Source organism: Beta vulgaris, chromosome 6 (genome assembly GCF_026745355.1).
Source record: "Beta vulgaris subsp. vulgaris cultivar EL10 chromosome 6, EL10.2, whole genome shotgun sequence".
Lineage (NCBI taxonomy): Eukaryota > Viridiplantae > Streptophyta > Magnoliopsida > Caryophyllales > Amaranthaceae > Beta > Beta vulgaris.
In genome coordinates, this window is record NC_079207.1 from 70,336,983 (window position 1) to 70,351,728 (window position 14,746).

The 14,746-nt window shown below is 39.2% G+C and overlaps 2 protein-coding genes across 4 annotated transcripts in view; one reads left to right on the plus strand and one right to left on the minus strand.

Annotated features, from left to right (window-relative positions):
- Positions 1–3,499: 3,499 nt before the first annotated feature.
- On the minus strand, positions 3,500–3,826 carry LOC104898075 (probable calcium-binding protein CML46). Its single transcript, XM_010685083.1, has one exon. The coding sequence runs from the start codon at positions 3,824–3,826 to the stop codon at positions 3,500–3,502; it is 327 nt and encodes a 108-aa protein (XP_010683385.1).
- Positions 3,827–11,363: 7,537 nt separating this feature from the next.
- The window catches only part of LOC104897894 (ABC transporter C family member 2), a 34,929-nt gene continuing 31,546 nt past the window's right edge, over positions 11,364–14,746 (plus strand). Inside the window, exons 1-4 of one of the 3 annotated variants that reach the window (XM_048647642.2) lie at positions 11,364–11,500; positions 11,836–12,203; positions 12,863–13,041; positions 13,485–13,524. In XM_048647642.2, the coding sequence (XP_048503599.1) occupies positions 11,871–12,203; positions 12,863–13,041; positions 13,485–13,524 (552 nt within the window). In that variant the 5' untranslated portion in view covers positions 11,364–11,500; positions 11,836–11,870. Of the gene's footprint in view, positions 11,508–11,835; positions 12,204–12,862; positions 13,042–13,484; positions 13,525–14,746 lie in introns of all 3 variants that reach the window. The other 2 variants (XM_010684860.4, XM_048647641.2) reach the window with 2 other exon arrangements.

The window sequence follows — 14,746 nt, forward strand, 5'->3', positions numbered from 1 at the left end:
CTATGGCAAACAAATCGAGTCGCTCGGTCACTAGGAGACCCCCTCTCCTCTAACGATTCGGCCTCGTACTTAGCCAAATTCAAGGCTAAGTATTTCATCGGCACCGACTCGGACAAGCTTGGGGCTCATTAGCCCCTCATCCGAGCCGCGTCCACCCAACTCGGCCCAAGGAGATCCCCTCCTTGGTCGGGTCAATCTCCTAAGTCCCAGATTGACTTAGCGAGAGACGGCACCGGCTCGGACAAGCTTGGGGTTCATTGGCCCCTCATCCGAGCCGCGTCCAACCAACTCGGCCCTAGGAGGCACTCCTCCTTGGTTGAGTAAGTCTCCTAAGTCCCAGATGACTTAGCGAGAGCAGGCACCGGCTCGGACAAGCTTGGGTTCATTGGCCCCCATCCGAGCCGCGTCCAACCACTCGGCCCAGGAGGCACTCCTCCTTGGTTGAGTAAGTCTCCTAAGTCCCAGATAGACTTAGCGAGAGCAGGCACCGGCTCGGACAAGCTTGGGGTTCATTGGCCCCTCATCCGAGCCGCGTCCAACCAACTCGGCCCTAGGAGGCACTCCTCCTTGGTTGAGTAAGTCTCCTAAGTCCCAGATTGACTTAGCGAGAGCAGGCACCGGCTCGGACAAGCTTGGGGTTCATTGGCCCCTCATCCGAGCCGCGTCCAACCAACTCGGCCCTAGGAGGCACTCCTCCTTGGTTGAGTAAGTCTCCTAAGTCCCAGATAGACTTAGCGAGAGCAGGCACCGGCTCGGACAAGCATGGGGCTCATTAGCCCCTCCTCCGAGCCGCGTCCACCTAACTCGGCCCAAGGAAGCCGCCTTCCTTGGTTGGGTCACTCTCCCAAGTCCCAGTTTGACTTGGCGAGAGACGGCACCGGCTCGGACAAGCGTGGGCTCATTGGCCCCTCATCCAAGCGCGCGTCCACCCAACTCAGCCCAAGGAGGCCTTCATCTCCTTGGTTGAGTCGATCTCCTAAGTCTTGAATGATTTAGCAATAGAAGGCACCTCCTCGGCCAAACTTGGGGCTCATCAGCCTTCCGAGTCGAGCGTGTATCCCGCGGTACATCCTCGGCTATGCCAGGAATACCCTACCACTTAGCGGAAATAGCTAAGTGCAAACAAATTCACCTCCTCGGCCAAACTTGGGGCTCATCAGCCCTCCGAGTCGAGCATATCTCGCGGTACCTCCTCGGCTATGCCAGGAATACCCTATCATTTAGCGAAAATATCTAAAGTGCAAACAAATCGAGTCGCTCGGCCACTAGGAGTACCTCTCTCCTTTGGCGAGTCACTCTCATACTTAGCCAAATTAAAGCTAAGTATTTCATGGCATCCACTCGGACAGCATGGGACTCATTAGCTCCTCATCCGAGTGGCGTCCAACCCGCTCGGCCACTAGGAGATCCCCTCTCCTTTGACGAGTCACGCCCATACTTAGCCAAATTAAGGCTAAGTACTTCATTCGCACCCACTCGGACAGCATGGAGCTTATTAGCCCCTCATCCGAGTGGCGTCCAATCTACCTGGTCGGCCAAAACTTAGGTGCACCACGAAGCCAAGCCTCGGGTGCATCCGGTCGGCCAAACCTCGGGTGAACCGGGTCGGCCAAGCAAGGGCACCCCATCAGTTCGGCCAGCTAGGCCTTGCCGGCACTTGGTCACAGGCCATCGAGCTGCTCGTCAGGAGCGGTCGGCCGTGAGCATAGGCAGCTCGGCCAGCATAGCAAGCTCGGCCAGCATAGTGCCTCGGCCAGCACAGCAAGCTCGGCCAGCATAGTGCCTCGGCCAGCACAGCAAGCTCGGCCAGCATAGTGCCTCGGCCAGCACAGCAAGCTCGGCCAGCATATCCCCTCGGCCAGCACAGCAAGCTCGGCCAGCACAGCAGCTCGGCCAGCATAGTGCCTCGACCAGCACAGCAAGCTCGGCCAGCATAGTGCCTCGGCCAGCACAGCAAGCTCGGCCACCATAGCCCCTCGGCCAGCACAGCAAGCGTAGCCACTCGGCACAGCAAGCGAGACCCCCGTGCTTGGTTAATCCTAGCGCCAGAAGATTTCCTCCGCTGCGATCCGGCATGAAAATTCCGCCAATCAACCGAGCTAAAATGGCGATTTTCACTCCGATTGCTTGGCGTGGGGCTAATTGTTTGGGCCCATTTCTTGGACCAGCCCACCTAGGGCAAAGTTACTAAAATGCCCCTACATCTAGGGAAGCCATCCCTCCACCAGCTGGAGGTGACCAAAATGCCCTCATTTATTGGGGCTCCTCTCCTCAATAAATAAGGGTTGTCTCACCAGACAAAGGTAAGCAACTCTAAGTTGCCAAACCCAGAGCATCTCTCTCTACATTGATCCCTTTCTCTCTCTACCTCAATCATTTACTGACTTGAGCGTCGGAGGGGCGATCCCGGGACCACCCCCGGGGTAGGCTAACCTTACCTTTTGCAGGATTCCGATGTACGGATAACGGAGCTCAGGCGTACCTTCTTGGGGCCCATATCAAGTTTCTCAGCACACATCAAAACTTATGATCACCCTCAATTTCTTAGCAGAAACAAAAGATATAATGATTTTTAAATATAACCATGATCTGAACTAATCTAATCTGAACTTATTTTTTCTGATCTGATCTGATCTGATCTGATCTGATTAGATCTGAAATAAGCAAAAATAAGGTGAACTGAACATAGCCTAGGGCTGAGAGGAGAACAATTTTGCATTAGTATTTTGTGACTGTAATTAGAATGGTTCATATCACTTGTTAAAACTCTCACTTGAAATCTAAGAGGGTTGAATTCGAATCCATTGTCAAGTGATAATGAAAGGTGAGGTTCTGGCGATTCCCTTACATGTTTTTACTATCAAGTGTCTCGTGAATATTGCACCAAGAAACTTTGAGAGTTATGACTTACTATGTGGTGAAGATCCTCTTTCTTACCATTAATAAAGAAACATCAAACTATAAGGGCCAATTTTATAGTTGACTTGAGCTTAGTATAGTAGTTTTAGTTTTAATTGGATCAGATATGTAATGGTTCATTCGTGTTTCGTAACGTATGTAAAAGCATATGACGCTTCTTTATGAAAGATAGGACTGTTTTGGGAGGATCGCTCAAACATTGGATTATTCCCATCAAAAAATCAAAAATTATGATTTTTTATAACCTAACTTATAATTAGCTTTTTTTAAAACAAAAAACCTTAATTAGCTTTATGCATTTTTTTTCCGGTTTAATTTGTGTACCACATGGGTTTGATAGAAGTTTATAGGTATTAGTATTACACTTTACATATAATTAACTAACAACTAATTAAACATGGATAACCATAAGACATAAGTACCTGATTTCATAATCTTGGAAATTAGAATTAGAAAAGGACAATATAAACCAAAAAATTCAAAAGAAAAAAGACAAAGGAAAGAGTATTCTATATGTAAGATTTTTCTGCAATAATGATTATTTGAGGAGTACTGTACCGTACAAGCCAGTACGTGTTACTTAACGTAGACTAATCTGCATAAACTCAAGAAAGTCTATAAAATCAAGTAATCCATCCTTATTTCTATCAAAACAATTGATCATCTTCTTACACCTTTCAACATCTAATCCTTCCTTGAGAAATCTTAAACTACAAAGAACTCTTCCTAGTTCCAAACCATCAATAAACCCATCTTTATTTTCATCAAACACATTAAAAGTCTCCCATATTTCCTCTAAACTTGGCTCTTCCTCCACAAACAAACTATGAAACTTATCCTCCTCAACAATTTTCTCCTCATTTTCCTCGAATCCTTTGTCGCGGAATCCTAGCCTTTTCATCACCATATTAACCTCATTAGCACTAATAATGATGGGTTTAAGTTCATCATAAACACAACATGATATTGATGGCTTAACATCGTCGCTAGTAGTGGCATTGTTATACCTTTTTGAGTGTAATAGCTTACTAAAGTAGGAAAAAAGTAATGTTAAGATTGATATGAGGTTTTTTATGTAGTAGCTGGATAAATGCATGGTTTTCTCACTAATTAGAATGAAAGATGTAAAGTTTTCCACCATTTGAAATGATCAATCTTAGATAATAATATACTTAGCAACTATGTGTTTGAATGTTTCTTTGGTATATAATGTTATGATTATGAGCATATATATGTGCATTTATATATATAGTTGCAGGTTGCTAACTTGATAGTATGAACTATGAAGTCATTCTGTTTACGTCAATTGAGTTAATGCCTTCGAAGATATGCAACAGTTTCCATGAAGTTACGAGGATGTTACGAGGAAAGTAATTAGATAGTCGACCAAAGGAAAGAAATAGGTCAAGACATAAGTCAAAAGCTTTATGATTCTTTTTTTTATTACCGCAATTTATTTTGTCTTTACTTCCGACTTGTTTTTCGTTTTGGCACTACTAACCGACTTCTTGCTTTCCACATTTATCATCTAATGGGTACTTCATCGGTTTCGTGATAGATACATATGCGATTTTTTTCAGTCTTAGGTTTATTATATTTTTTACGGGGCGTTTGGTATGAGGGATTGGGAGTTTGGGGATTAGAGGATGGGATTGGGATTGGGAATGGGAGTTAGAAGGTGGGAATTTATTAAATATATTCCAATCCCTTGTTTGGTATGTTAGTGGGATTAAGTAGGGAATATATTGCTAAATTACAAATTTACCCATTTTAATGAAGGATAGCAAAAGAAGAGCAAGCAATATTAGTGAAGTATATTTTAATGAAAGGTAAATTTGTCTCTTAACATAACCAAAAATAATCCCCCTCCCTAATACCTGCCCCTCCCCATGTCTTATTTTGGTGGGATAAGAGGGGTTTTAATCCCATTCCCCTTCACATGAGAATTTAGATATCCCCTCAAACAAACATGAGATATCTACCCATAGGGATATAATATCCCATTCCCACCCCCTAATCCCCCTAAACAAACACCCCGTTAAAGTAAGCTAGAGGAGGTTTACTTTAGGGGAGGTAAGGGAGATTCCTCAAATGAGTTTTATGAAATTTATCTTTAAATCATATGGATACGAGGTGAGAACTCTGAGAAGTGATGTCACTACTCTATCATCTCATAAATCTTATTTTTTTTAAGGTAGAAGCTAACGGACTCCCCGAAGGCGCTAGATAAGAAATATATTGTTCTATTTAATTACTCATATTTATATAAATAATATAATAATGTATAATTCCAATGCAATGCATTTGAATTAAATGTTTTCTCCTTTTCTTTTGAAAAACATTAAATGCTTTGCATTGGAATTATACATTATTCTATTATTTTGTATAAATATGAGTAATTAAGTACAACAATATATTTCTTATCTAGCACCCCGGGACGTCCGTTAGCAAGATCCTTTTTTTTTATATAGTTTTATTAGTTGACCCGTATTATTAGGCACATTTGTGCGTGGTAATTGTGGAGACACTAATTTGAAGCTTAATATCTATAATCATCAATAAGAAGATTACAAAAAGTTGATATTTTGAAAATATATATTGACATTAATCTAATAAATTTTCACATGACTACATTTTTCCTTAAGTACAAATTAGAAAAGGTAGTCAAAGTCATGTATGTGAATCGTGTCAAAATCAAATGAGTCATCTAATAAAATGATGGATGTATACATCCTTTACATTTTTCTTACTTGAATATTTGGACTTTCAAACTTGCTAATATATACTTTTGACTATTAATATCTCTAATGATATATTTGCAAAAATTATAAAAAGTTGAAAACATTGTCATGTCCCATTGACAGGCAAGAGACAACCTAGCGAATTTAAGCATCTTAGTAGCCAGAGGAAAAGAAAGTAAAACTGATTCCCGTAGTAGCGACGAGCGAAACGGGTAATTTCTTTTGCAACTATTGGAGCTTTCTTTGTCCTTTTTCCTTCCCCCATAGGAATTTATTGCAGATTATATCCGTATCTTTAAGATAGCAATAACGAGGAAGGTTGTTTGCATGAATTATGAGGATATATATTGTGGAGAGGCTGGAATTAACTAGACATAAGCGATCAACTATTAAGAGGAATTTGGTTTTCTAGTTAGCCAACTTTCCTACTTTTTCAACGACAAATTTGTATATCTTTTTTGTAAGGTCTTTTGTGAGACATAGGCATATGTCTAGATAGAGGCCTAGGTTTTTCAATCATTTGGAGATTTAGGGTGCCTTGGAACAGTTCTTGGAAATGAGTGGAAGTAGAGGTGATCATTTTGACCCGGCCCGGCTCGTTTTTGGGCAGAATTTTTCGTCCCGCGGGTCGGGTCTAGCTCGCCCGTATTTTTTTAGCTTTGAGCAAGCCAAAAACGACTTTTTAGTCTATTTTTTGGCACGGCCCGTTTTGGCTCGCAAATTGAAAGCCCGCTAATTTAGGCCCGAAATAGCGGGCTTTGGACACAAAAATTCGGCCCGACCATTGGGCAAATATTTTTGGCCTCGGCCCGCCCGACCCATGATCACCTCGCTCTAAATGGAAGTGTTGCTAGAAAAGGTTAGCCTACTTTTGTTTTTGTTTATTTTTAGGCCTGGAATTTCACAGAATTATTTTAAGGTTTCCTGGACCTTAAAAGCGGTGGACTTATCTACTCTCTCAAGTAGAATGAGATCATCCGCAAACATAAGGTGGGAGATAGCGAGATAGGCACTTTTTTCCTTCTTATCCAGGAAGTTGTCTCCGTCATTGCATCCTTTGTTAAAGAGATGGGTTAGGCTTTCCAAAGTAAATAATGAAGATGTAGGGGGACATAGAGTCTCCTTGTCTTAGGCTTCGAAAATATAAGAAAGGTTCGATCAAAATTGAAGAAGAGGCTCTAGAGATGCAATCCATGACGAGATTGACAGAGTGGAGGTCCACTCCCCTGAATTCTAGGCATTCTTTGATGAAACTACATTCCAATCTGTCATAGGCTTTATTTTTCAAAGTCAACTTTTAAGAAAAATCACTCGTCTTCTTTTTCCTTTTTCTTGTGCATTAAGTAGAGTACTTTCAGATGCAAGAACCAGCTTCACATCAGGGTCTCTTCACTTAGTGAAGTTGTTTTGGTTGGGAGACATCCAATCATTCATGAAGGGTTGCAAACAGTTGACAATAATCTTGGTTACAAGCTTGTAGGAGGTGTTACAAAAGCATAATTGGTCTGAGATGTTTAATTGTTTCAGGATTTTTCTATTTAGGATTAGGTAGATGAGCGCTTGACACCACAAAACGGGATGCATCCCTTAATGAAACATTTTTTTTTATTTGACCCTAAGATTTTTGGAAGAAAATAGGATGCAATCCATCTAGGCCAGGACCCTTAATAGGCTTCATGTTGAAAAAAAGCGACACTTATTTCCTCAGGGCTGGGCGGTGACCAAAGAAATGATTGGGGTTGCCCTTGGGGGGGGGGGGGAAGCCACATATATTCCGTGGTGTATAGATTTTGGAAGGACTGAATAGTATGATTAATGATTTCAATTGGCTCGGCAAGAATCTCCCCAACCCCATTTCTCAGACTAATGATCTATCTAATTTGCAGGTTTGCTAATGATGATCGACTTGTGAAAAAAGGATGTGTTACTCTTCCCTTGGGTAAGGTGTTTAATGCGACATTTGGTACGCCATTGAAATGTCATGTTTAGATATAGTTTATAGGTGCATTTAGGTTTTATTTTAGAACATTTTAGATTCATGTTTAGGTTATTCATATTACATTATTTTCTTAAGTTATGCTATTCTACTCGTATTTGATATGTTTTCGTATTTTTTATGCATTTCAGAAATTGTAATTAGCCAAGCTTGAGGATTAGGATAATTTTTAAGGAAGCTATAATGATAAGGATCATTGTAGATATCTTATAGTACGAGTTTGAGCGAAAACAAAGTGGAAAATCATTAGAAGAAAATGTGAAAACGAGTCACGTCTACTCTCTTGACCATAGAGTTTAATATATTTTTGATAATTGAATAATTCCAATATATTTAAAAATTAGACTTAAAGGGCTTTCAGACGATATGTGCCATTCTCCGAGTAGACTTCTAGTCAAGGAGTTATGTCTTCTGGAAGTTTGGACTGTTTCCATTGAAATCTATTATCATACGCGTGGATCACTAAATCTGCCTATCTAATTATCATTTCAACTTTCCTTACCTTGTAACCTACTTTCCTATTCATATTAGTACACTTAGAATGATTTATATTTATTAGGAATCACTTGTTAAAAAGACTAGAACAAACAATTGCTCTAACTTATAAGGAAAAGGCAATAAATTGATCAAAAATTGAAATTCAGATTGAACAGACATTCAAAATCAAATGAGTAGCGACAGAGATAGAGTAGCAGCGCCACCGGGTCGAGGTGAGATAAAGTAGCGAGAGAGAAGGTGTGTGAGAGTGGAGTTGCGGCTGGGACGCGAGAGAGTGGCACGCAGTGGTGCGCCGGTGGTTGTGGATTTACGGCGGCAGGCCTAGGTGAAGGGTGGTGCTTGCGGTAGTTCGAAGGGGGCAAGCCTGGTTTACGCGGTGGTGTTGGTGTTTTGGTATCGACATAAAGCAGAGGAGAGAGAGGGATAGTGGAACTTTGGGGCTTCCTTTGCCGGTGCAATCCGGCGAGATTTTGAGGGAGTGGCAGGGGAGGAAGGATGGAGGAGGGGGTGGCAGGGATGAAGGAGGGAGCTGCAATTGGGAGAAGGTAGTAAGGAGAGAGAAAGGGGAGGGAGAAGATAGTAAAACAGGTTAAAAAAAAAAGAAAAATTAAAGATCAACCGGTAAAATGGGTCACCAGTCAATTGGGACCATTTTTGTAAAACATACACAAAGTTGGGACTACTCAAAAATAATCTTTAGTTGGGACAGAGAATGGCGGAACGCCCATAGTTGGGATTGTTCCTGTCAATTTTTCTTTTAAAAAAATAAAAAATATACCAATATTCATATAGTTTTATTCTCTACAAATAGACCTTCATTTTGATATAATCACATCACATTTTTGTTTTTCCCTTCTCTAACTATTATTTAGATTTGTGGAAAAATCAACACAAACACTATTTGTTTATACAATCACTATATGTTGTGTACACAAAATATATTGTATATGCAAATAATATTTGTTATACGCACAAAAAACTATATGTTTATCATGAAATTCACATATTTTAATTCTCTACAGACTACAATAAACATTCATTTTGATATAATTTTATCATATTTTTATTTTACCTTTCTCTAACTATATATTATTTAGATATGTACAAAAAAATAATACAAACTCTCTCTGATTATACACAAAGACTATATTAAAAATTAATGAGAAAAAAATCCTATGGACTGCCCTCGCACAAGGCTCCCCACCCAAAGGTCCATTACAAGCCAGACACCCTCAACCCCCTCCCCCATTAAATCCCAAGCAAATGCTTGGGGTAGGAATTAAACCCTAAACCTTTTTAGGGAAGTTGGGAAAACTCACCACTTGAGCCAATTGCAATTCCTATATACACAAACACTCACAACATATGATGTTTGTGTATAAACAAATAGTATTTGTGTATATACAATAGTGGTTTTATTATTTTTTCTACATATCTAAATAATAGTTAGAGAAGGGTAAAATAAAAATGATGAAATTATATCAAAATAGATGTCTATTTGTGGAGAATAAAAATATATAAATATTGAAATATTATTTTGTTTTTATTTTAAAACATATTTTAGTTTCAAAATGGCAAAATTAATATGTTTTAGACAAACAATATCATGATTCATAACATGTGTGCTACTTAGGTACTTCCACATGATTGTTAGACATTAGCATATGTGTAACAGTTAGACGTTTATCACCCCTCCCTAATAACTAGGTACGGTGTTAGTAATATTAGTCAAGTGAAACCGGCCTCCTAGGCTCATATGACGATTACTTACTAAAAAAAAATCGATTTTTCACCAGGTACCCCTGTACTTTATCAAAATTTATGGGATACTCCTAATTTAAAAAAAAACGCACCAGGTACCCTTATTATTTCCATAAAATGCATGAAATGCCCTTAATGACTAACAGTGTCAAGTTTTCCATTAGTCATTAATCCTAATTTTTTATTTTAAACCTTAGTCCTAACACCCACCCTAACTTTAACCCTAAATTCTAACCCTAACCTTAGCCACCAGTGCACCACTCCTCCCCCACCATCCCACCACCCCACCACCCCACCACCCCCCATCAGCCCCAGCCCTTACCACCTGCAAGCCCCCTTCCCCTACCTTGTGCAACCCCCTTCCCCACCCTATCGATTTTGCGTCTAACTCCCTACCCCATCGATTTTCCGTCGAATTCTCGCCCCCCGTCAATTTCCATCAAAGTCCCCCCACCACCGTCGAATCCCATTGAATTCCCCCACCTTCGTCAAATCCCGTTGAATTCATCCCTACCCTCGTCGAATCCCGTTGAATTCCCCCCACCCTATTTTCTTCCAAAACAAACACACACACTCACATGAATGGGCTACTGTGTTGCTGCGACAACAGGCTACAGGTGGTGATGTGGTGGTTCACGAAGAGGAGATCAACTAAGGGTGAGGAGGAAGCAGAGAGATGTGCTGATGTGGTGGCTACGGGAGTTGGTGGGCTACAGGAGGTGCGGGGAGGGGCTGCGGCAGGTGCGGGAAGGGGGTGGCAACGGGGGTGGGGGGAGAGTGGGTTGCGGGGGTGGAGGAAGGGGTGGTTGGGTGATTAGGGTTAGGATTTAGGGGGGTTAGGGGATTAGGGTTTTGGGGTTAGGATTAGATGGGTTAATTCGGGTTCAAAAGGTTAATTAAGGTTAATGACTAACGGAAACATGATAACGTTAGTCATTAAGGGTATTTCGTGTATTTTGTGAAAATAGTAAGGATACTTGGTGCATTTTTTAAAATTCAGTAGTACCTCTTGAATTTTAAAAAACTACATGTATGTGAAAAAAACCAAAAAAAAAAAAAACTTTTACATGGATTGAAACTACGCATGATCCAAGCTGCTTAGAAACGTTTTCCTCACCAAAAGAAAAGCAATGCTCCTATCAACTATCAGTCTATCAAGTACTAGTAAAAAAACGTTTCCTCAGTACTCCAAGTCAAGTTGCATTGCAAACGTATAATCTTTCAGCTTTTAATATCTACATTGACGTTCCGAAACACATTTCAATGCACAGTTTAAAAACGCGAAACGTTTTCTGCAGTGATCAAATCCACGTTCCGGAATATCAGTGGACTTGACTATCTACACAGTTGCAATAGTGACTCGTAAGTGCATATTTTAATCTTCATCGTGGAAGGTAATGACACAGGAATCTCTCAATTGGTATTAAAGTAAAATTCTCTCTCATCCCTCTTTATACTTTTTTTCATCATCTTATTTCATCTAATAATATAATTACAAGTTCCTTTGGATTTTATTGTATTTAGTGATACCCATTAAACTTTTGTGTTCTTGAAGCTGGAAGCAGTTCATCTCTCAATCCTACTTGTAAGTTGTACGTCTTTCTTCTTTTCAATTTGCTATACGGTACGAACATTTTTTTTTAACTATTTGACCATATAAAAAATCCGAAACAAAAAAAATACTAGAGACGTCATAGTAATTTATATGAACTGTCTAATTATTTGCGGCATATATTGTTAGTTATCTTTTTTAATTTCTTCTTACTTTTACTTTATAGACAGAGTACACGTCCACCCACCCGTTTTAGTACTCTCTACTTTTTCGCTTTTCTAATAACTTGTGCAAATAATGTTTATAACTACGAGAAATTACCCATTAATATTATTCATTGAACATCCAAATGGTTGTATTTTATGCAGATAGAGTACTTGAATAGAAGTACTTATTATTAGTGATGGATTTGAAGCCATGGGAATGGTATTGTCAGCCGGTCGAAAACGGTGTGTGGGCTACGGCCGTGCAGAATGCACTGGGTAAATTTACACCTTGTGCAATGGACAGTGTTGTGATATGCATATCACATTTGGTAATTTTGGGGATATGTTTATATCGAATTTGGATAACTTACAAGAATATTAAAGTTGAAAAGTATTGTTTAAGATCAAAGTATTACAATTACTTTCTTGCGTTGTTGGCTGGTTATTCTGCTGCTGAGCCCTTGTTCAAGTTAATCATGGGCGTTTCTGTGTTCAATTTGGATGGCCAGGCTGGTCTTGCGCCATATGAGGTGTGCTCCTCATCTTCTCAATGTTTAATTACACTTAATTATTCTTTCAACTTAGAGTATATGCTTGGAATATTATTAATAATTGAAGTAATAATCTTGATTTCTGAGTTGTTTATGATGGATATGTGCTCTTATAGTCTTATATATAAACTGAGATTTTTGAATCAATTCTGTGGATATGTTTCTTGTAACTAATTTTGTAGTTTATATTTGCATTTGTTGATGTTAGATGCAAAATGTTCTTAATTTGGAAATTGAAGTGGATTAAGTGAATGATGTTTGATAATAGAATATCGAACATTAATGTATTGTCTTAAAAAGGTAAAAGTGATTGTTATTACATCGAAATTGACACAAAATTAAAATTTATAATTGCACAGTTAGGAATTAACAATTAAATGATTGACTTATATTTTGTCGCAATTTGTAATATGCTTGCATAGTTTTATTATTGTCGTACACAAAAATAATATTTAATATTTAACATGATTAGCATTCCACAATTATGTGTTAGATATGTAATCAAATTTCATCGACATTATTTCGTTTTGTAGCTATGGCGCTTGTAATAAGTTACTACTTTATAACGAAAGAGTACATTATATGAGTTCTACACTCCCATTTTGGAGAATTAGTTATGCAAAATGTTTGTGCTCCAGGTGATTTCGTTGATCATTGAGGCTATTGCTTGGTTTTCCGTGCTCATCATGATTGGCGTAGAAACAAAAATATATGTTCTTGAATTACGATGGTTTGTCAAATTCAGTGTCATTTATGCTTTGGTTGGAGATGTTGTCATGCTCAATCTTGTGCTCTCTGTGAAGGAGCACTATAACAGGTTTGTTCTCACTTCTTACACATATATACGTACGTAGTATATATATATATATATATATATATATATATATATATAATTATATATATCATGCCTCGTTTTATTGTTTACTTGCCATGTTTACATTTTGTGACATTTTTGTTCTGTAATCCTAATTTTTTTTGTATGATTTCTTATATGTGATATGCCATATGATTAGTAGATGGTACGATATGAGTTACCAATCAGTACTACTTATTATAAATGAGGCCCTTGACTCATTGTCTAGCAATCACATTTTATAGGGCATTATTGTCCTATATGAATAAAGTCTTTAATTAAATTTGAAAGATTAGTTGATCTAAGTAGAAAAGTGTGGTTTGCCTAAAAAAAGAGAAGAAAAGTATGGTGCATGCAATGGTTTCATCATGTCTGATTTAATATATCAATTTGGTTTATCGTTGCAGATCTATCTTATACCTCTACATAAGTGAGGTTCTTATTCAGGTCAGTATTATGTCGCTTTTATTTTGTTCTCCAAAGTCCATTACTATGCTTATCACCATATGTATCCGACCAACTGTTGCAACTAATACTATCTCTGTTTATTTTTAATCTACACATTTTCCTTGCTTTTTGGTGATTTTTTTTTTTTTTTTTTTTTTTTTTTTTGACAAAGGGTGAAAACGTGGAACAAAACACACACACGAGATTAGCTCTTTCTTGCCATGGTAGCAAGGTTGTGAGCTAATTTGACCTCCTCTCGGCTAACCTTAATACATGAAACAAAAAGGAAACTATTGGCCTTACTCCTAATATCCCGGATGATACTATCTATGATTTGATTAGTACTATGGTTAGATTTTAGAGCCATAACTACTTCTTGATTATCCGTCTTGATTATGAGACCCGCACTTCGCCATTCCATATCCGAAATAGCCTTCAGAACTGCGAACGCTTCCGTTTGCAATGCAGAGTTCGCAAAAATCTTGGTTACAGCTTGTTCTCGAGGATCATTGTTGATATTTATCCAAGCAATGGCTGCTTGCCAAGTGTTTGGTTTGACCTTACTCTTCCAAGCACCATCGACCACTAGAGTCTGAATAGAAAAAGCACCTCTTTTCCCCATAGACCATTCCATCTGAGAAGGAGCACCTGGACCCTTACTATCCTCCCCTATGTAGGAGCTCTCTATCTTGCGAATCCCCTCCTTGCTGGCTCGCATCGAATGGTCAGCTATGATTTTCATTATTCTTGCCGGGTTAGGAGACATGCCTTTGAAAACCACTTCATTCCTATGACACCAGATTCCCCATAGTGTGGCTACATAACCCTTCTCCAAACCTGACCCTTCCTCAACCTTCCTTTTCTTAAAAAGATTCAAAAAGTTCTTAATCCATTCTTTCAGAGGGAGGAAGGCACCATTCGTAGCAACAATTCCTAAAGAGGCACTCCAAATCCGCTGAGTAATATGACAATCTCGAAACAAATGTTCGAGGGATTCTTTTTCCTTGTTGCACAAGCAACAAATCTCGTTGATCCCCTTAATTTTCCGTTTGATGAGATTGTCAGATGTTGGCAAAGAATTGCTGAAAATTTTCCATAAAAAGTGTTTCCACTTTGGAAAAAGGCTTGATTTCCAGAACTGAATCCAGAAAGTCGAATTAGGGGTAGGAGGATTATTTTCCCTAATGAGGAACCAGTAACCAGACTTAACTGAAAATTCACC